The sequence below is a fragment of the Gymnogyps californianus genome, chromosome 2 (assembly GCF_018139145.2).
Source record: "Gymnogyps californianus isolate 813 chromosome 2, ASM1813914v2, whole genome shotgun sequence".
In the NCBI taxonomy this organism is placed as follows: Eukaryota; Metazoa; Chordata; class Aves; order Accipitriformes; family Cathartidae; genus Gymnogyps; species Gymnogyps californianus.
The window spans coordinates 46,850,947-46,868,417 of record NC_059472.1 but is presented as its reverse complement, the minus strand read 5'-3'; the positions used below and the strand labels follow the sequence as shown (position 1 = coordinate 46,868,417).

General features: G+C 41.0%; 1 protein-coding gene across 4 annotated transcripts in view; it reads right to left on the bottom strand.

Annotated features, from left to right (window-relative positions):
- Positions 1 to 17,471, bottom strand: part of NOL4 (nucleolar protein 4) — a 195,570-nt gene that overhangs the window by 142,728 nt on the left and 35,371 nt on the right. For all 4 annotated transcript variants that reach the window (XM_050891571.1, XM_050891573.1, XM_050891574.1 and 1 more), the window contains exons 3-5: positions 6,406 to 6,517; positions 5,782 to 5,894; positions 3,082 to 3,214 (exon numbers count right to left, since the gene is read on the bottom strand). In XM_050891571.1, the coding sequence (XP_050747528.1) occupies positions 3,082 to 3,214; positions 5,782 to 5,894; positions 6,406 to 6,517 (358 nt within the window). The remainder of the gene's footprint in view (positions 1 to 3,081; positions 3,215 to 5,781; positions 5,895 to 6,405; positions 6,518 to 17,471) is intronic.

The following is a 17,471-nucleotide window of genomic DNA, read 5'->3' as shown; positions in this document are numbered from 1 at the left end:
GAATCCTATGAAGCCTCAGTACCTTTGCAGAGCCCAGGACTTTTGTGCAGTACCAGCACCCATCTACTGCAAGCAAACACACACCTTCCATCTCTGTGCCCTCCTTCTCAGCATTTTTCCTACCTACCATGACATTTCTGGGTGAAGAAGTCTATTGCTTTCAGCTGCTACTGTGGGTTGCTCTCATATTTGCCTTTATTCTATTTAGGTTCAAACAACCTAACCATGAGAAACAGAACACAGCGTACTAGACTGGAAGACATTGAGAAACCTCAGGTCAAATTTTCTAGTATGAGCTCTGCAATGGAGTCCCAAAGCCAAATGCCTGTCTAAATACGATGCAGGTATACCCCCAAGGGAAGAGGGTACAAAAGCATCTTATTCCTTTTACATAGATAGTGTCAGCATTCCACTATGCTCTGATAAACTGAACTGGAAGAGGAGCCTTCATCTATCCCCCAGTGGCATGACCCAGCTCACTATTACATTCCTCTAGGGTACATGGACTCTGTTTATATCCTAGTACCAAATCAGTGGAAATCCATGGAAAAAAACCCAGATGTCCCAAAATATTCTCATGCCACCTCACATGGAAAGCCAGATAAGCAAAGTGACAGAACACATCACCTTTAGGTACACTGGAGCTGTCACTAATTCACCCCAGGCAGCAGTTTTCCTAATGATTCCCATTAGCAAATCATTCTCCCAGTGGGGACATGCTTGGGGCAGCAGAAGACCTGTGCTCTCCCATTCCACCACAGACACCATTCCCAACCGTGTGTGCACAGGCAACCTTATGCAGCAGTAAGTTTTCACTTGCCAGAACACAGCAAAGACATTTCAGATGAGCCAAATGCCAAGTGTCTTTATCTGTAGACTGAATGTGGTGGCTGACATACATGTCCATGACTCTCATGGACATAGAGAATGTTTGAGGGAAGGGGTCAGGAATCACTTTAGACACACAAATTCATGCTTTGGTGATGATTCTGGTGTGCATGTGCTATAATTAAGTATTAAATTTGTAAAATTTTACAGTGAAGGCTGGGACAGCAAAAGGGATTGTACTGCTAAGTTCATTTAAATTCCCTTTTGTCTTCCCTCCTTTCTGTTCCCACTTCCATCCCTCTATCTCTGTGTTCATTATTTTCTTCCAGTCTTCTTTTTTCCTGCCCTCTCCTATCATTCTTCTTTCTTCCCCCTTCTCTAATGTCTTTCAGTTCCTCCTTCAGCCCCTTCTCCCATATCTGAAAAAGCAGTGTTGCTATAACTAGCCACACTCAGGTTTGCTACCTGACAACAGCTAGCACAGGAAAACCATGAAGCAGGAAGAGCTGCTATTTCAAATCTATCAGCAGATGCTTTAGCCAGAAGATGCAGCAAAAAATAGGATTGCCTTAGGAAGGTGAGCAAGTACCATCTGGGAGGAAGGGAAGGAAAGCTGAGAGATTTAAAGCAATTCTGTAAGATCACACTACCTGCAGTTCAAAGATGACAGTGTATTTATTTCCCATACATTTTAAATAGCAAGTGACAGATTTGCAGCATTTTATCATTCGTACTTATCTTCTAATATGATTAGGTGTGGCACATGAATCTGGTTATGGCAGGTATTAAGACATGTATGACAGGCATTTCTTCATAGGTTACTGTACTGAGCTATGATCTTTATTTCAGACATATACATGCACACAATTACTATTAAGAAACACTCTATGTATGTGAAAGATTGAGTATATAGGTAAGCAAAAACCTCTAAAGCACAGTTTTGCACTGAAAGCCAGATACATAAAAATGACACCTTCCAAAGTATCCCTGAAAACTCTAACTTAGCAGTATTATTAGAATATATTAGCCCTGAAAAGTCAAACTTCAACAGAAAAGTGCACTGGCTTTCCCTACATCTTGTGCTTCAGGACCGCTCCTTTAGGGAACACACGCAGATAGAAATTAAGTCAAAAGTTGCACAAATTTTGTGATAGCTTGAGGACACTGAGACAAAAGGCAGCTGTGGTTAGAATCTGGCCTACCAAATTATCATAGACATCCTCCTCCTTTATTTGTCCGGAGACCAACACAGCAGAAGGTCCTACCTATCACCAGATCCTATCAGCCACTATGCAGCACACCCATTCTCACCTAAATAGCTTACCAGCTAGCAATTGACCACGATGCATAAAGTGGAAAGAATCCAGCTTAACTGTCAAATCCCATATATTTAGTGTTCAGGAGAAATATAAGAAGCACTTCTGAACTGGCACACATGATCAGGAAATTACAGAGTAACAAGTACGGAATACCAATGTGTTGCTTCTAATAGCAATAGAATAGACCTGCACTTTGGGCGTTGCACGTTCCCGTGCCACTCATGAGCCACTGTCGCAGTCTGTAGTGGACAGGGTCTTTGTGAGCTCCATAGCCAAGGAGAAAGTTCATTCCAAACCAGGCTCATCTAACTTGTTCTATAACAAGGGCTGAAATCAAAGAGTACTCATCTATGCATCTTCTATGCAAAGTAAAACTTCCATCTCTTTCACCAACAAATTAGCTTTGTGTTGTAACTAACCTAGAAATAATTAACATTCAAATTTACAATGCTGCTTATTCTGTTTTCTCTTCTTTTACCTGTATTTCCCTATCAGAGTTTGTCTTTTTCATCCTTTCTTCTGAATATCACATCCCAATTCCTAGCTCTCAAATAACCATGCTTCTGTCACACCCCTCTCCCTCATTTCAACCAGTAAAAACAACTTTCTCAGCCTTCTGGGTTGCCTCAGAAAGGTTTGAGTTTCATTTCCTTTTATGCCTGTGTATGGTCACACTACATATATAAAAATAGTAAAATAATAATACTTAACATATAGTGGTCTAAGCACTCACCTGTTGCCTAAGCAACAAATAAATTAACCCACAAAAAACCCCAACTTCATCCTCTTCATGCTGAGACATAGGGAACATACATTTCAGATTACCTAATGAAACACACTAGGAAGAAAAAGACACAGCAGGTACTAAATGAAGGCACAGAATGGGAAAAAGACAAGGCAATACCGCATTTTCTGTACGAAACGAGAGCCTTACCATCCTGCTGGCCCTGGAGGTTCTGAGGACTTTGCATTCTCTCTTCCAGGTTTGAGCTGAGGTCAGAGTTCACAGCTGACATCCTAGTTGAGTCACTCATATCAAACTCATCACTTTCTATAGAGCTTTCATCCTGCAAACGGAAAGTTTCAGAGACATGTCAGAAAACATCGTACGCTGTTCACATTATATGTGCAGTTCACTCGTTCCTGTTTGTTTCACTCATACCTGGAATGGAGTGTAATCATGCTAAATCTTTGTGTATATAAGGAAACAAGCAGAGCACATAAAGAGCAGCAAGGAAAACACAGGGTTTATGTGATATGATAATCTGACAAATGCAATTTGTTCAACTATGAGGATACTCCATTACTGCACACTAGTAACTGTTTCCATAGTATTTTGCACAAGAGGGCTAGTAACTAGAGACCCCATACCAAGTCCTTTTTATTCTCATTGAATCTTGCAGGAACCAGCAAGCAGCAGCTTACATTTTCCCATTCTGAGGTTAGGCAATCTGTATGGGGTCCCAGAAAGGGAGCTCTGGCTATCCAACGCTTCCATAGGTATAAAACAACACACACGGGCAGCCTGTCTTTGCCTACAGCACTCTGCAGAATGTCTCCACCTCACTCCCCAAACTGTGTAAACATTTATCTGAATCTGTGTGGACACACAGGCATGGGGAGAGGAGCTGGGAGCCACTGGCATCTTTGTACCGGTTGTAGCACAGCTGTAAATTCCCACACAGTGATGAGTTCTCCTGTTAGATGAAGCCTGTTTCCCTTTCATCGATGGCCTCAGCTTAAAAATGATGAATTGAGGATGAGAGAATTAGGAGGCTTTCAGTCACTGTGCTAGCTAGTCGTGGGATCCAAGTTTACTCCTGTCTCAATTCCACCCCCTCCACAAGAATACAGATATGATTGATGAAACCTTGGAAACAGAGTCTTCCTACAAACCCAAGCATGTTTTTTAAGTGCATTAAATAGTTTGAATGTATGCACCAGAAATCTTCCTGCTTTGTACTACACCATTTTCATTGCCATTTTGTTCTCAGTGCAACAAATGTACAGCCCGAAGGAAAAAGCAATTCTTAGCAAAACTCTGCCTTGAGAAAAGACGTAAAGATCATCTTGAGAACTTTCCTTGTGCCCACTCTGCCCTGGCAAAGACATTATTACTAAAACGTATCAAAAATTACTTTTATCTTCCTAAGTCCAGTGCTACAAACATTTCATACACAGTAATATTAGAGCTGCAAAACCGAGCTGGGCAGGGAGGTACCAAGCCATGGTGCTTCCTGCTGCCAACGTATCATCTCCACCGGTTCATCTAGACGAAAAACTGGTTTAACACAGATTTCAGTCATCAGACCAGAAAGACTACACCTAAACATTCAGGCTGTAGAGGCACTGTGGCAGGTGGCCCTGATCCAGCATGAGCCCTTGACCCTGTTGTGGGAGGAGTAATTCTCAAAGGGAGGAAGTGGAAAAAACAAAGAGTCCTTTAACTCCTAAGGCTACCGCAGGGATAAAGCCTCTTCTCTCCTGCTGCTTGAAACCCTGCTGCCAGATCCCTGAAAAGGGGCAGCATGCAGAAGGGAGACTCAATAGGAGGGAAAGATGACCAGGCTGTATTTGTGCATTAAGAACTCTGAGCTGGGGATCTCTCCCCACACCCTCCACAATTAAAAAAAAGGCAAAAGTGAAACAAGAATCCTGATATTTCTAGAAAATTGATGAAATCCCCGTTCTATGGGTGTTGAATAATTCATAAATTTCCACCAATAGCCCATGTCTACTTATTATGAAACTAAATCTGCCTGACTCCACAGAAGTCAGGAGTCAGTCAGGGCCTTTGACATAATCCAGCTGCTAAGGATGTTTTTGAAGGTCTTCTTTATTAAAAAAAAAATCTTGTAGTCAGGCAGAAGGACACAGCATGCAGGACTGCTTTTTGGCTGGCACATAGCTGGGCTTCTAACTATTTGGCAGCTCAAATGGTAAATGAACACATTTCTAGCAAAATGAGTTTATTACAAATAATTTGGTAGGTGCCATCCAATTGATGAAGCACTTCTTAAGATCTGGGAAAACTGTGGATAAATCACAGAAAGAAAATAATTTTCAAGAAGAAATAAATATAATTCAACTCCGATTCTCTCTGAAGAAGCTTGATTCTCAGCCTACTTCTCTCCCTTTTTTTTCCCCTGTCTTTTTATTCAAAGTTTCAAAAGCAACCCCTACTCTTATTTATCAAGCTTTTTGCCTTAAAGATTTCAACTGATGTTGCCAGGGCTTCCATCTGTCTCACTATAATGTGTTGCATCCTGGCTGCTAACCTTGAGAACACCCTGGCATTCATTTCAGCTGTTGATGGTATTGCTTTCTAGAAGTAGACAATGAAAGTCACTGCTGAGCACAGCACTAAGTCTTGGGTGAACATGCTGCCCCCGTTACCCTTTCTGCTGGTCCAGACAGTAAAAGGGCACCTTCAGGTAACTAAAAGCAGTACAGCATATTACACCCAACCATGGAGGGGTGGTAAGTCATGACATTTTCTCTCAACCTGATTACTTGCAAACAGCCTTGGTTTGGTTTCAGACTCACTATATGAGCAATGAAATTATAAAGATGGGATCAACAATCATCTTCAAGAACACAGGAGAACAGAAAAACAAAAGATTTCAGGTTTTACCTCATCTTGCTGTGAATTTAGTAGCTGCAGCTTCATGTGTTTCATATAAGCCATAGTAATTGGCATGTTGTAATCAATCATACTGGTCACCAAAGTTGGAGGTTTTCCATTATCTGCAATAAAAATATTTATTATGCATTATATGTTAATTGTGGAGGCTACTTCAGCCTACTCTGCAGTCAAAGTCAGACAGTTATGTCATTTAGTTCTAACTTTGGCATTTGCAATCGCTTGTAGGCTGTACAGATGGAAGTCTCCCAAAGAAAAATGATAATCAAATTCAAACCCTGAAAAGTGATGAGTTCTTCTACCCTAAATGACCACAGCACATGCACCCTATCTATTCCTTATGTTTAAGCCCCCACATAAACATTTCCATAGCAAAATAAATTATTTCCTCCAGATAAAATTAACTTTCTATTGAGAGTGCATATGGTATTACACTCCATCCTTAAGTGAAAGCAGAAGATTCACTACCTTCCAGCTTAAGCAAATGAGATGATCTGACTTATTGAACTGTTCCAGTCTACCAATTTTTTATGAACCCTCACTTAAGCTAGGAAAATATAAATGGGTAGTAGGAATAAAATGACTTTACATCCCACTATTTGACACTAAAACTACCTTTATGATCCGCTCCATCTGGGTTTAAATGCATTCTTTTCTGGCACTCTGAGCAGCTCATTAGAAATCGTGTCACCGCTTCTCTCGGTAGGAAGGCATAGGTCTCTGAAATCTGAAATGAATAACAAAATATAGGTGTTATTATATAAGCTGATTGAACATGATTTAACAGAACTGACCATTATATTTCCAAAAAAGGCATATTATCTTATAATGCCAGGAAGCACAATGAAGGCATGCTCTGCATACTATGTAGGATTTCAAGAAACATCTATCCAATCTGTCTACTTATCATCTAATGGCTAATAACAGTCGATACTGAACAAAATTTCACTTATATCAAAAGGGGGTTTGCTTTCTGTTTACAGGTTTTTTTCAAATTCCTTTCAGCAAAAAGATTCATACATAACAGGCATCCCACTGAGGGATGTTTTTAAAAAAAGTTGAAAAGCGACCTTTTTCTTATAACCAATACCAAAAAAAGAAAGTGCTTGGCTTATATGCTCTATTTATTTTTATTGTGACAATACGTAGACAGATACAGAACTCAGTGTATTAGCAGCAATGACAGCCTCCTTACTATTTTAACTTTGTATTTGTGTGTTTTGTGAAAATATTCTTTGAAAGCTTGTGATTTAATACTATGGAGTAAATATTTTTACTAGTAGTTATAGAGTTTGGGAATCGCTTGATTTTAAAGACCCTGCTTTAGCTGGAGATACCTTGAAACAACAGATTTTGGTTGTTTCCTCGTTTCAACATTATCATTCTTTCCAACCACATACTCACAAGGAGGCATCAGTGGGATTTTTTTTCTTTTTTGAAAGGGGAGAGGAGGAAGCCGTTAGTGCTGTTTTTAAAGACTGCATTCCCCCCACCCCCAAGGATGCATATATCTTTACAGACATTTTGCCTTGCTGAAAAGGACCTGGAGGTTGGTGCCAAGCTGAAAATGAGCCAACAGCATACTCTCTGATCACAGATGAAGCACATCTCATACTGGCTACATTAAGTGTATGGCCAGCAGATCAAGAAAAGTTGTTATCCCTCTCCACTCAGTGCTGGTAAGACAGCAGCTGGAATAGCGTGCCAGGGTTGCCCCTCCACAGTTCAAGAAGGCTGCTGAGAAGCAGGAGAGGGCTCTGTGGCAGGCCACCATGGCAGCTGGAACCTAAAGGAAACCTTGAAGGAAAGGCTGAGGGAGCTGGATTTGTTTCACATAGGTTGTGAGGCAGAGAGAGATCTAATTGCAGCCCACCACTGCCTGAAGGGGAGTTAAAAAACCGTGGAGAGAAACTCTTCAGAGGGTATAACCAGGGACAACAGCCACCAACTGCGGCAAGGCCATGACTTTTCTGTGATTCACTATATATGTTGATGTATATACACTGAACAGTGCAAGTGTTGTAAGGAATCTCTAGCCTTTCTTTTCCCAACCAAGGTGGTTGTCTTGCAATGGAGATAATCCTTAAAGAAAGACAAAGTCCCAGCAAGAGAGATTAAAAGAGTCAACTGATACCTGCTTGTATTCCCTTATTGTAAAACCTATAGCAGGATTTGATTTCCTATCAAGCAGTCTATTGATGCAAGTCTCTGTAGGAAGTGCAGAAGGATGGAGGTGGGGTGTATGAAAGTGTGGATACGGAAAGGACAAGACAACTTTCTTTAACTGGATGTAAATGGGATTACATACTGTGCAAATCACTCTTGCTCCTCACAAGGGTGTTAAAAGGAGGAGGAACGGCCAGTTTTAACTCTCTTACACTCTTCTCCTTGGCTTGTCACCTACTTAACCTGTGCTGAAACTTACGTTTCCTAAAACTCCATGGACCAAATTTATCAGTGACAGTATTTTGGAAAATAGGTGGAGTTTAAATTAGTGTCTGTTGATGTGACATGAGTTATCCAAATACACGGAAATGATGCATTGTAAAATAAGAACGCAAATTATACCATCCTGTTTATGGTATTGTTGTTTAGGCTGTTTATTGTTGTTGTTTTCCTATTTTGGGGGGGAGAAGCGGATTAGTACAAAAGCAAAATTTGTTCTGTGACGAAAATTGGCAAAGATTTTCTCTAGGCCTGAAACAATTTTTCTGAAAATGAAGGCACTAAATGAAGCTACTTTTGAATGGAAGATCCTACCAAAAAAAAACCAAAACATTTTCAGATTATTTTTCCTGTTTTTTTATACCACAGAACAGATGCTTATTTACCTTTCTAAATATGAAAACATTGGTTATACTCATGCTTTATGGAATCTAAAAAAAGAACTTCAAATCAGCTAGAATTTAGCATTAAGAAAATTGGTAAGTGCATATACGCAGTAACCTCTCTCTCAACATTTAACACATTTAGCAGTGTATTGAAATTAATGGAGCTTACCCATGGATTCATTAGTTGCCTGCATTTGATAGGAATGCTCCATTTATTCTAATCAAGCATCTCTGTCAAAATTCCAGTTCTGCTCAAACAAGATGAAAGTCCTCCACGGAAAGCAAGTGAGCTAAGGCCCAGATTTGATAGGTATGCTCCACTGACTATAAGGGAACCTGGTTTTATAACTAAATTTGTCCACACAGCAGATGCTTGTGTCTCCAACCTCCCACGGCAACACAGTTTTAAGGATGCCCTTCCGTAAATAACACCAGTTTTCACCAACTTCCTCCCCTGTTTATTCTGTAATTTGAACCAATCACATTCCAAGACTTCAGCCTGTACAAACTGGCATAACACAATAGGTATGATATTAAAAGTGATACGTAGAGGTCATAACCCACAGCTTTCCTTATTCTTGCTGCTTGAATATACACAAAAAGCTCTTTCCAATTTTCAATGCCAGAAAGTTTACAAACCCTCCCCCCAAACCTCACGTCCCCAACAGTGCAAACTCCTGTTTGCCTTTCTCATTAAAGAAGGGCACGTCTACTTTATAAGATGCAGATAGCCGCTTGCTCGCTCTGGCCATGCTCTGAACCAGATGGCTTAGCACCAGCTGTATCCAAGAAGCTCTCTAACCAAATTAGCACAAGGCCAAACACAAAATCCTATATTTCACCCCTCAGTAGGGTTTACCAACTTGTGCACAAGGTTGGGCTGATGTAGTTCATGGAGCTGGCCTGCATGTGAGTATTTCAGAGCACAACCTGGAGGCCTATGACACTTTCTAAGTAACTATACAGAAATACCTTAGACAGTGGTCTGACTTCATCAGGAAAATTTGTTTCTGTCCTCTATTCTATCTATCTGAAAGAAAGCAATAATGACTCAGTCCTCACTGATGCTGTATATTCTTACTGCCTTCAGTGGCCCTGCTCCTAGCTCTCTTCTCAAGGCTGTTAGCTAAGAAAAATATAGCCAGACCATATCATTCAGTGATGTGCTGCAATAAAAGAATATTGTTTTATTGCAATTCCACACAAAAAACCCAAATGCACACACTTCTACATTTTAAGAAAAAATAAAGACAGAAAAGTGAATTGATGTGGGGGATATTGCATTATTTACGTCCACACACTGACAATGTAGACCAGCATATTTTTGGCACGACTTACTTACAAGAAACTGCTCATGCACATGCCTGTACTAATCAAAGAACAATCAGTCCTGATTCACCATATTGATAAAATTACTTGGATTGCTTTAAAAAAAATTGTAAGTATACTTTTTTCAAATATGAAGCTTTAGAAGTATCCTTATGGGATTCCTTATTCTTACTAGTGGTTTTATTGCATATTAGAATCTGTTGCTTGTAGAAATGTGTTATCTTGTATCTAGATGTATTCTGTATCACGGACAAATCAGAAAATAAGCAGATTCTAGCAAGTTGGTGCTTAGGTATTGTGTACTAGATATAGCTCTTACAGCTGAATGCTTTTTACATTGTAAAGAGAAAAAAATTATATGAAGAAGAAACTAAACAACTGGAGCATTGAGCAAAGAGTGCAAAAATCATACAGGGTTTGTTTTAGCCTCAGAAGTTACAGGATGAGAAGCAAACATTTCCTAACAATACAGTCCCCGTGCACCTACACGTTTTGTTTTAACTCTGAACTCAGAGGAAAATAAAGAGTTGACTTCAGCAGCTTCAGAGTCAAAACTTTGATGATCTTATTTCACCATTCACAAAAAGTCTATGATATAATAGATTTTGACATATATCAACCCATCCAAAACATCACCCAACAACGAAGGCCTTCTAGACCTATAATTGACCTACATGCTGTTTACTGGATCCCGCGAAGAGCAAAACTACTACAAGGCAAGTAATCCAGTACCTGAGCATGTAATCTGATTTACATTGGAGCTAAGTCATGCATGCCCTAATTGTCTATGAGAAGCGTATTGCATTCCTACTGCATCACTGCAGGTAGAGAAAATGGGCAAAGTCTCCTTTATGCTCTCCAATATTCAGATGATTTAAGTGCAGGATGTTGTGATGATGTAGCTTTCAGAGCTACATTTTTATTTGGAAAATTATCAAGCTCTAAACTGAAAGGCAGATTTTAGGACACATATGGCAGAGCAGGAAAGACAAGTGTGAGGAGAGGGAGTGAAATTTTGCAAGTAAACCTATTAACCCCTGAAGAATTAACATGGAGGATGTATGTGTAGTCTGGAAGATACGATGTGTCAGAATAGGGATATTTTGTTGTGGTTGTGTGTGTATATTTTTTTAATTAAGGAGGGTAAGGGGGGGAAGATGATCCAAAGAAGACTTCCAAGAGGAGAGAGAGACAGACAGGGAGAGAGAGTGAAGATGGTAATCTGTCCTGGGCCCACAGCCATCAAACCAGGTGGCAGAAATTGGTTTCTTGATGACAGGAGGGCAAGCCAGCCAAGGAAAGTCCTCTCCTTTCCTCAACAAGAGGTCAGAATAAAAGGCTGACATAGGAAAGCAGATATATTACTGCTGCAAGTTTTATCAAGAGCTCGCTACCCTGCTATACTGGGGAAAATGCTGTTCCCTCTCATGCTAAACTTGTGCTTCACAGCTCCCTTCCCTCCCCGTGTAGCAGAAGACGCTTTCTGCGAGGGAAGCAATGGGGAACACCTGCTAGCGGGACCACTGCCAGGACACTCAACACTCGCCCTCTGCAAAGAAGCAAGAACAAGTCCATAGAGTAAAAGCGCACAGGGCTTGGCTGTTTCACCGTGCACACAGGAACAGCGTGGATGCAAGGATTTAAGCGTGTTAAGGCCCTGCACAAACCTCGTGTTCTTCCGCTTCCCCAAGGACAAGGTCTGCCCTTCACTGTGATGCTCAGAGGGGACTCGCAAGCACATTCGTGTTTTGGGAGGGAAAAAGAGTCACACCATGTTTCACAATCTGAGGAAGCTTTTTCTTAGGGTGACAGGAAAGAGGGAGGCTACTCAACAGCCTGATCCCAAACCAAGAAACATTTATTACTGCAACAGCTGGATGAAGCACAGGACCCCAGATATTGCCCCACACCTAACAGATTCCTGTTAGGCCTCAGATGTTACATATTTATGTAGTACCTAGCTGATCAGAGTCTTGCCTCAAGCTACTTTCCCTTTATACATCAATATCTCCCCCATGTTTTACAAGCCTGCTTCTCTTCCAGCTCATCAGCCCAGTGCTCTTTTTTCATTCATGGGTTGGGAGTTTTATTAACGGACCCATTTCTCCTGCTCAGACATCGCAACCCTCACTCACAACTCAAGTTCACTGCTGTAACGTTTCAAGGCTTTGCACGGCGGCTACTCAGGCTCAACAGGCAGATATTACATCATCCTTCACAAGTAAAAATATTCAAGTAGAATATGCACATAGAATTTAAGGTGCTTAAGGTGGCTATGAGACTTACACAAACAGTTCTTGGGTAGATGATGCACTTAGTTATGGGAAACTTTGTCCAGATATAACATACAAAGGTGAGGCACTTACTCTATTGTTTAAATGAATGAAAATCTAACATCTCTTTTAAGAATATTAAAGAAAGTAAAGAAAATAAAATCTACTCTGAAATATAGGGCTTGATCACTAAATCTGGCCTACCTGTACCCTCATGAAGTTCAACAAGGCCAAGTGCAAGGTCCTGCACATGGGTCGGGGCAATCCCAAGCACAAATACAGGCTGGGCGATGAGTGGATTGAGAGCAGCCCTGCAGAGAAGGACTTGGGGGTATTAGTGGATTAAAAATTGAATATGAGCCAGCAATGTGCGCTCGCAGCCCAGAAAGCCAGTCGCATCCTGGGCTGCATCAAAAGAAGTGTGGCTAGCAGGTCGAGGGAGGTGATTCTACCCCTCTACTCTGCTCTCGTGAGACCCCACCTGGAGTACTGTGTTGTTCAGCTCTGGGGCCCCCAGCATAAGAAAGACATGGACCTGCTCGAGCGGGTCTACAGGAGGGCCACAAAGATGATCAAGGGGCTGGAGCACCTCCCCTATGAGGACAGGCTGAGAGAGTTGAGGTTGTTCAGCCTGGAGAAGAGAAGGCTCCAGAGAGACCTTATAGGAGCCTTCCAGTACTTAAAGGGGGCCTACAGGAAAGATGGGGAGGGACTCGTTATCAGGGAGTGTAGTGACAGAAAAAGGGGCAGTGGTTTTAAACTGAAAGAGGGTAGATTTAGATTAGATATTAGGAAGAAATTCTTTATTGTGAGGGTGGTGAGACACTGGAACAGGTTGCCCAGAGAAGCTGTGGATGCCTCATCTCTGGAAGCGTTCAAGGCCAGGTTGGATGGGGCTTTGAGCAACCTGATCTAGTGAAAGACGTCCCTGATCATGGGAGAGGGGCTGGAACTACCCCCTTCTCTTTAAGGTCCCTTCCAACCCAAACCATTCTATGATTCTATGATTCTATAGCTGGGCCTGAGAGGAGGCAGAGATGTTTTCCATCTTCACTCTCGTGACAGACCATTTGAGTTTCTTGAAAAATCTAATAAGGCTATTTTTTTTCCTAGTTTGCACTGAGTCACAAAGAGTTGTCCTAACAGCTTGAGCCTGTTGCATTATGCTGCTACTGTAGCCACAACTTTTCCCAGCTACTCCCACCTCTGATATACCCCTCAGCACTCAAATTTAAATTTTAGACACAGCTGAATAGTTTAAATCAAGAAATGCAGCTCTACAAAGGCACAGAAAGCCCGCTATGCACTTGTTGCACGCCTCTCCCAATACACCAGATGGATTCTTTTCCTGAACACTTCTCTCCTGTGCATCCCCGTCTCCACTTTGACACTGCAGTTCTCCTTTCAGGGTGGGATGCCTATACAAAAATAAGTCCTTTAGGACAGAGAGTGAAAAGTACTATCCCAAAGCAACGCAGTTCCTCTAGGACACTGAGCTGTAGCAGCGAGTGCTAGCAGAGTCACCCCTATGAGGATCCTCAGTACTTTCTCCTGACTGCTTAACCAATTCCTTGCATCAGCACATTTCACCCCACCTGCTATGGAGCCCGGCAGAGGAGCCGGGGGAATGCAGGACAAGCAGGGACCTGTTTGGGCACCACTGCTTTCCTTGGCACCAAGGAACGTGCTCTTTTCGCCTTCCACACCTTCCTAGTCATCTGTGCCCCTGCTGAGCAACCGACTTGGCCGGGCCTTGTGTCACATATCCTGCCTTTGTGAGGGAATTATCTCCCAGATCAAGGCCCTCGACATTCTCCCTGTTTGTAAACTTCCCTGGGAACCAGGGAACTAGCTGAGATTATAAACATCCTATTAAGTATTCCTTCAGTCTGGCATACTCCAGATATGATTTAAAGTTCTTGGTTTCATGTTATATATATAAGCCAGGTCTTGTTTTTGCTGGTGTAGATCTACCTACAGTTATGCTGGCAAGGAACACAGCCCATCAAGCTTATATTGTATACAAGTTGGACACTTGAAATGAGCACAAAACCTGCCAGTTAAATGGGAAGCTCACTCTTTTTTGTGTATTTTCAAGGTTACTCTCCCACATCATATACATAGACTTTGTACAATTCCCTTCTCATTTGTTAGTGTGCAGAGAAGAAGAAAATGGGACCTTATTCTAAACTTAAATATTGAAGCACAGATTCTTTCCTAATTAATCTATAGGGTTTGTGCCAAGTAATCATAAAGTTTGAGTTTGGTACATTGCTGCCCCAATTAAAATATAAAGGCTCCCTTCCAATATGCTGCTCTTTTAGAGGTACCAAGCACCACATCCTATTTATCTTCCTGTGCAGCACCAGTGTAGGAAGTCCCACAGAAATCAATCAGTTGTAAAAATGCCATTCATTTTCACACAGTTAACATAAGTCAGTGCAAATTACAGATTCACTGACTGAGTTTGTAAGCTGTTCTGAACACGTTTTCAGAGAGACATACTGATGTGTTTTAGCACTCCAGCATCTGGGGTGACTCTATCAAAAATTAAAAAGACTCTACCTACTCCAAGATTGTTACTCTATATAAATGCAAACAGCAGTTAATTAAGTCACCTTTGACAATTTCATTACCCTTCTAATTATGCTTGAGTGCTATTCAAAATTTTGAGTGGAGCAGGTTCACTATTGAAAATAGACTCACACATATATAAGCAAACTAATTACTTGAAATCAATATGTTGCAATTCTTAGGGCTGTGCCATTAATTTTTTAGAAATACTCAGGTACTGAAAATCCGTGACAATATTTATGAACGTCAGAAGTTTAGCAATTTTGTACCAAAATTGTGGTGATTTTCTCCCCATCATTTCTCTGTTAAAATGTTTCCGTTATCCAGTCAGAGAGCACAAGCAATGTGATCATCACATGCCAGGAATTATGAATAACAAATAGCAGTTGTAGCATACAGTTTGTGAACCATCCTTCCTGTAAAAATTCTTCACTCAAACTATTTGGTGAATACTTATGCATGATAAATACATTCACAGATCTCGAGGATGATTCACTTTTGACTCGTGAATAAAGAAACAAGACTAAATTAATCTTGTTCCCGATTCACTTAATAAAATTAAACCCCGCCAAGGTACTTCAGTTTGATTTATAAAGCTTTTAGGGTATAATGTTTTGTGAGACAGTTACGCGAGATACTACCTCTTTCCCCCTGCAATGCCACAGAGGAGATGACAGATACTGCATGGCTTGCTGGAACAGACCGACACTACAGCCCATCATTTTTACTGAAGGCATTTTCATGGACAGGTCCAATAAAGGCCATGCATTTCCCCAGTTAGTCTGGTAGGGTTTGAGGCCTGTTTATGTAACCTAATTCTCATACCGGGATAGAAAGCAAGAGTTGATATTAGTTTGTTCTGGTGTCTTTTTTCCTTTTTTTAATCTATGGAAGTCTTTAAAAATTGTATATGTGAATCCTGTCCTTGGGAAATATGACTCAATGCCCTTAACAAACTAATATGCAATGAAATGAATGCACAAATATTGCAGACTGGTAATGACATAAACTTACATTTGGGCATCCTTATCCTCTGCTCATAATGATGTAATAAGCTCAGGTATCAGTTGCAATAAACGTTGACATCAAATGAAACTACTGTGTAGGCTAATGAATCTGCACAAATAGTTCTCCTCACAGAAGATATACTAATTTTCTTTCATGCTGTTAGCAATAAACAAATTTCTTATCTGACGTGGAATCATGAGATTCTTATGGTAGTAAATATTATACTTGGCATGTATTTGTAGGATGATGACTTGAAGTATTGTATTTATAGTTGGCAGCATTCCTTATACTTGTATATTATTCTACAAAGTTTGTGACCTATACCTTTGAACAGCTTACTGAAGTAAAACAAAATAGAAAGGTCAATGAAAATATTACTTTTCTAATGCTTTCTAAAAGAGAAGACCAAGTATCAAAATGGCCAAGGTGACAGATGAAAATTAATTTAGACAGTTTGTATTTGTTCACCCTGAAATAACACTCCAAGCCTTACAAAAGCACACTCAGATGACTGATGTCTTCCTTCATATATCTATCTTAAGGTCAATACCGCTGGGAACAAATTATAAGAAATTTTGCCAAGAGCTTATCCCACAACAAACCATCTGAAATAGCCTATAAATAAAATATCTGTGAAGGGATTCATAGATACATAGTAAAGATTGTTATATACCTGAAAAAAAGCAGTAATGGAAAAATAGCTATTCCTTACGGCTAAAATTGAAGATGTGGTATCAGAAACCTGGAGTTCCCCCACATTTTGGTGACCTCTGACGAAAAATGGCTGTCATGACTGCAGGTTCTTTTTAAGGTGAAGAGCACTGTGTTCAGGGTGACAGGTCACCTCAGGGCCCTGTGCACAGCCCCCCGCTGGCCTCGTCCCGCTGGGGCCATGGGGAGAGATGCCTCGGATGCCCTGCACCCTGGCCGGGGCCGTGGGATGGGCTCTCGCTGGGACCCCCTGCCCTGCCGCTCTGGGGGAGCCCCTGGTGCTTCAGCAGCTGGAAACAGCTGGGCAGGTGGACCAGGATCAACTCCTGAGCGTGCCCGACGCTATCACAGCCCTGCGCATGGAAGTTTGGCCATCCAAATCCAGTCAAGCACATACAGTTTAAGCACCTTGGGAAAGTGCAGTATATGTTTCATTAGTTCTCCGTAAGAAAAGAAAGTGTTATATTTGTACCACTAACCACAAAAGCTGTTTATAACTATTTTAAGGCAGTGGCTGAACTGGTTAGGTCAAGCAACAACATGCAATCAAAAAGTCTTAGAAACAATCATTTCTCTCTACTCAGTCGGTTTATGCAGGTGTGAGAGCTGCCCTCTCAACACTTCTCTCATTGTACCTAGTAGCGTTCTGGCCTTTTGAATTTAGGATATTTACAAGTTTTCATACCATTAAACCATTAAGTATACTTAGTCTGCAGCAATAAACTCTAAGGCAACTTCATTCATATGCTGAAGTACAGCACCTCATTTGGCAAAGTTGTGGCAATACCTTCTAAGTCTTCATCCATTTAATAACAATTAATTAATACAGAGTTATTAGAGAAATAGATTCTCTCTCTCAGAGAATAAATTCCCTGCTTGTACCAAAGAGAAAATCTCTATTGAAGTCAATGGATCCGGCCCTTATTACACAGAAAACGTGATTTCTAAACTGTAT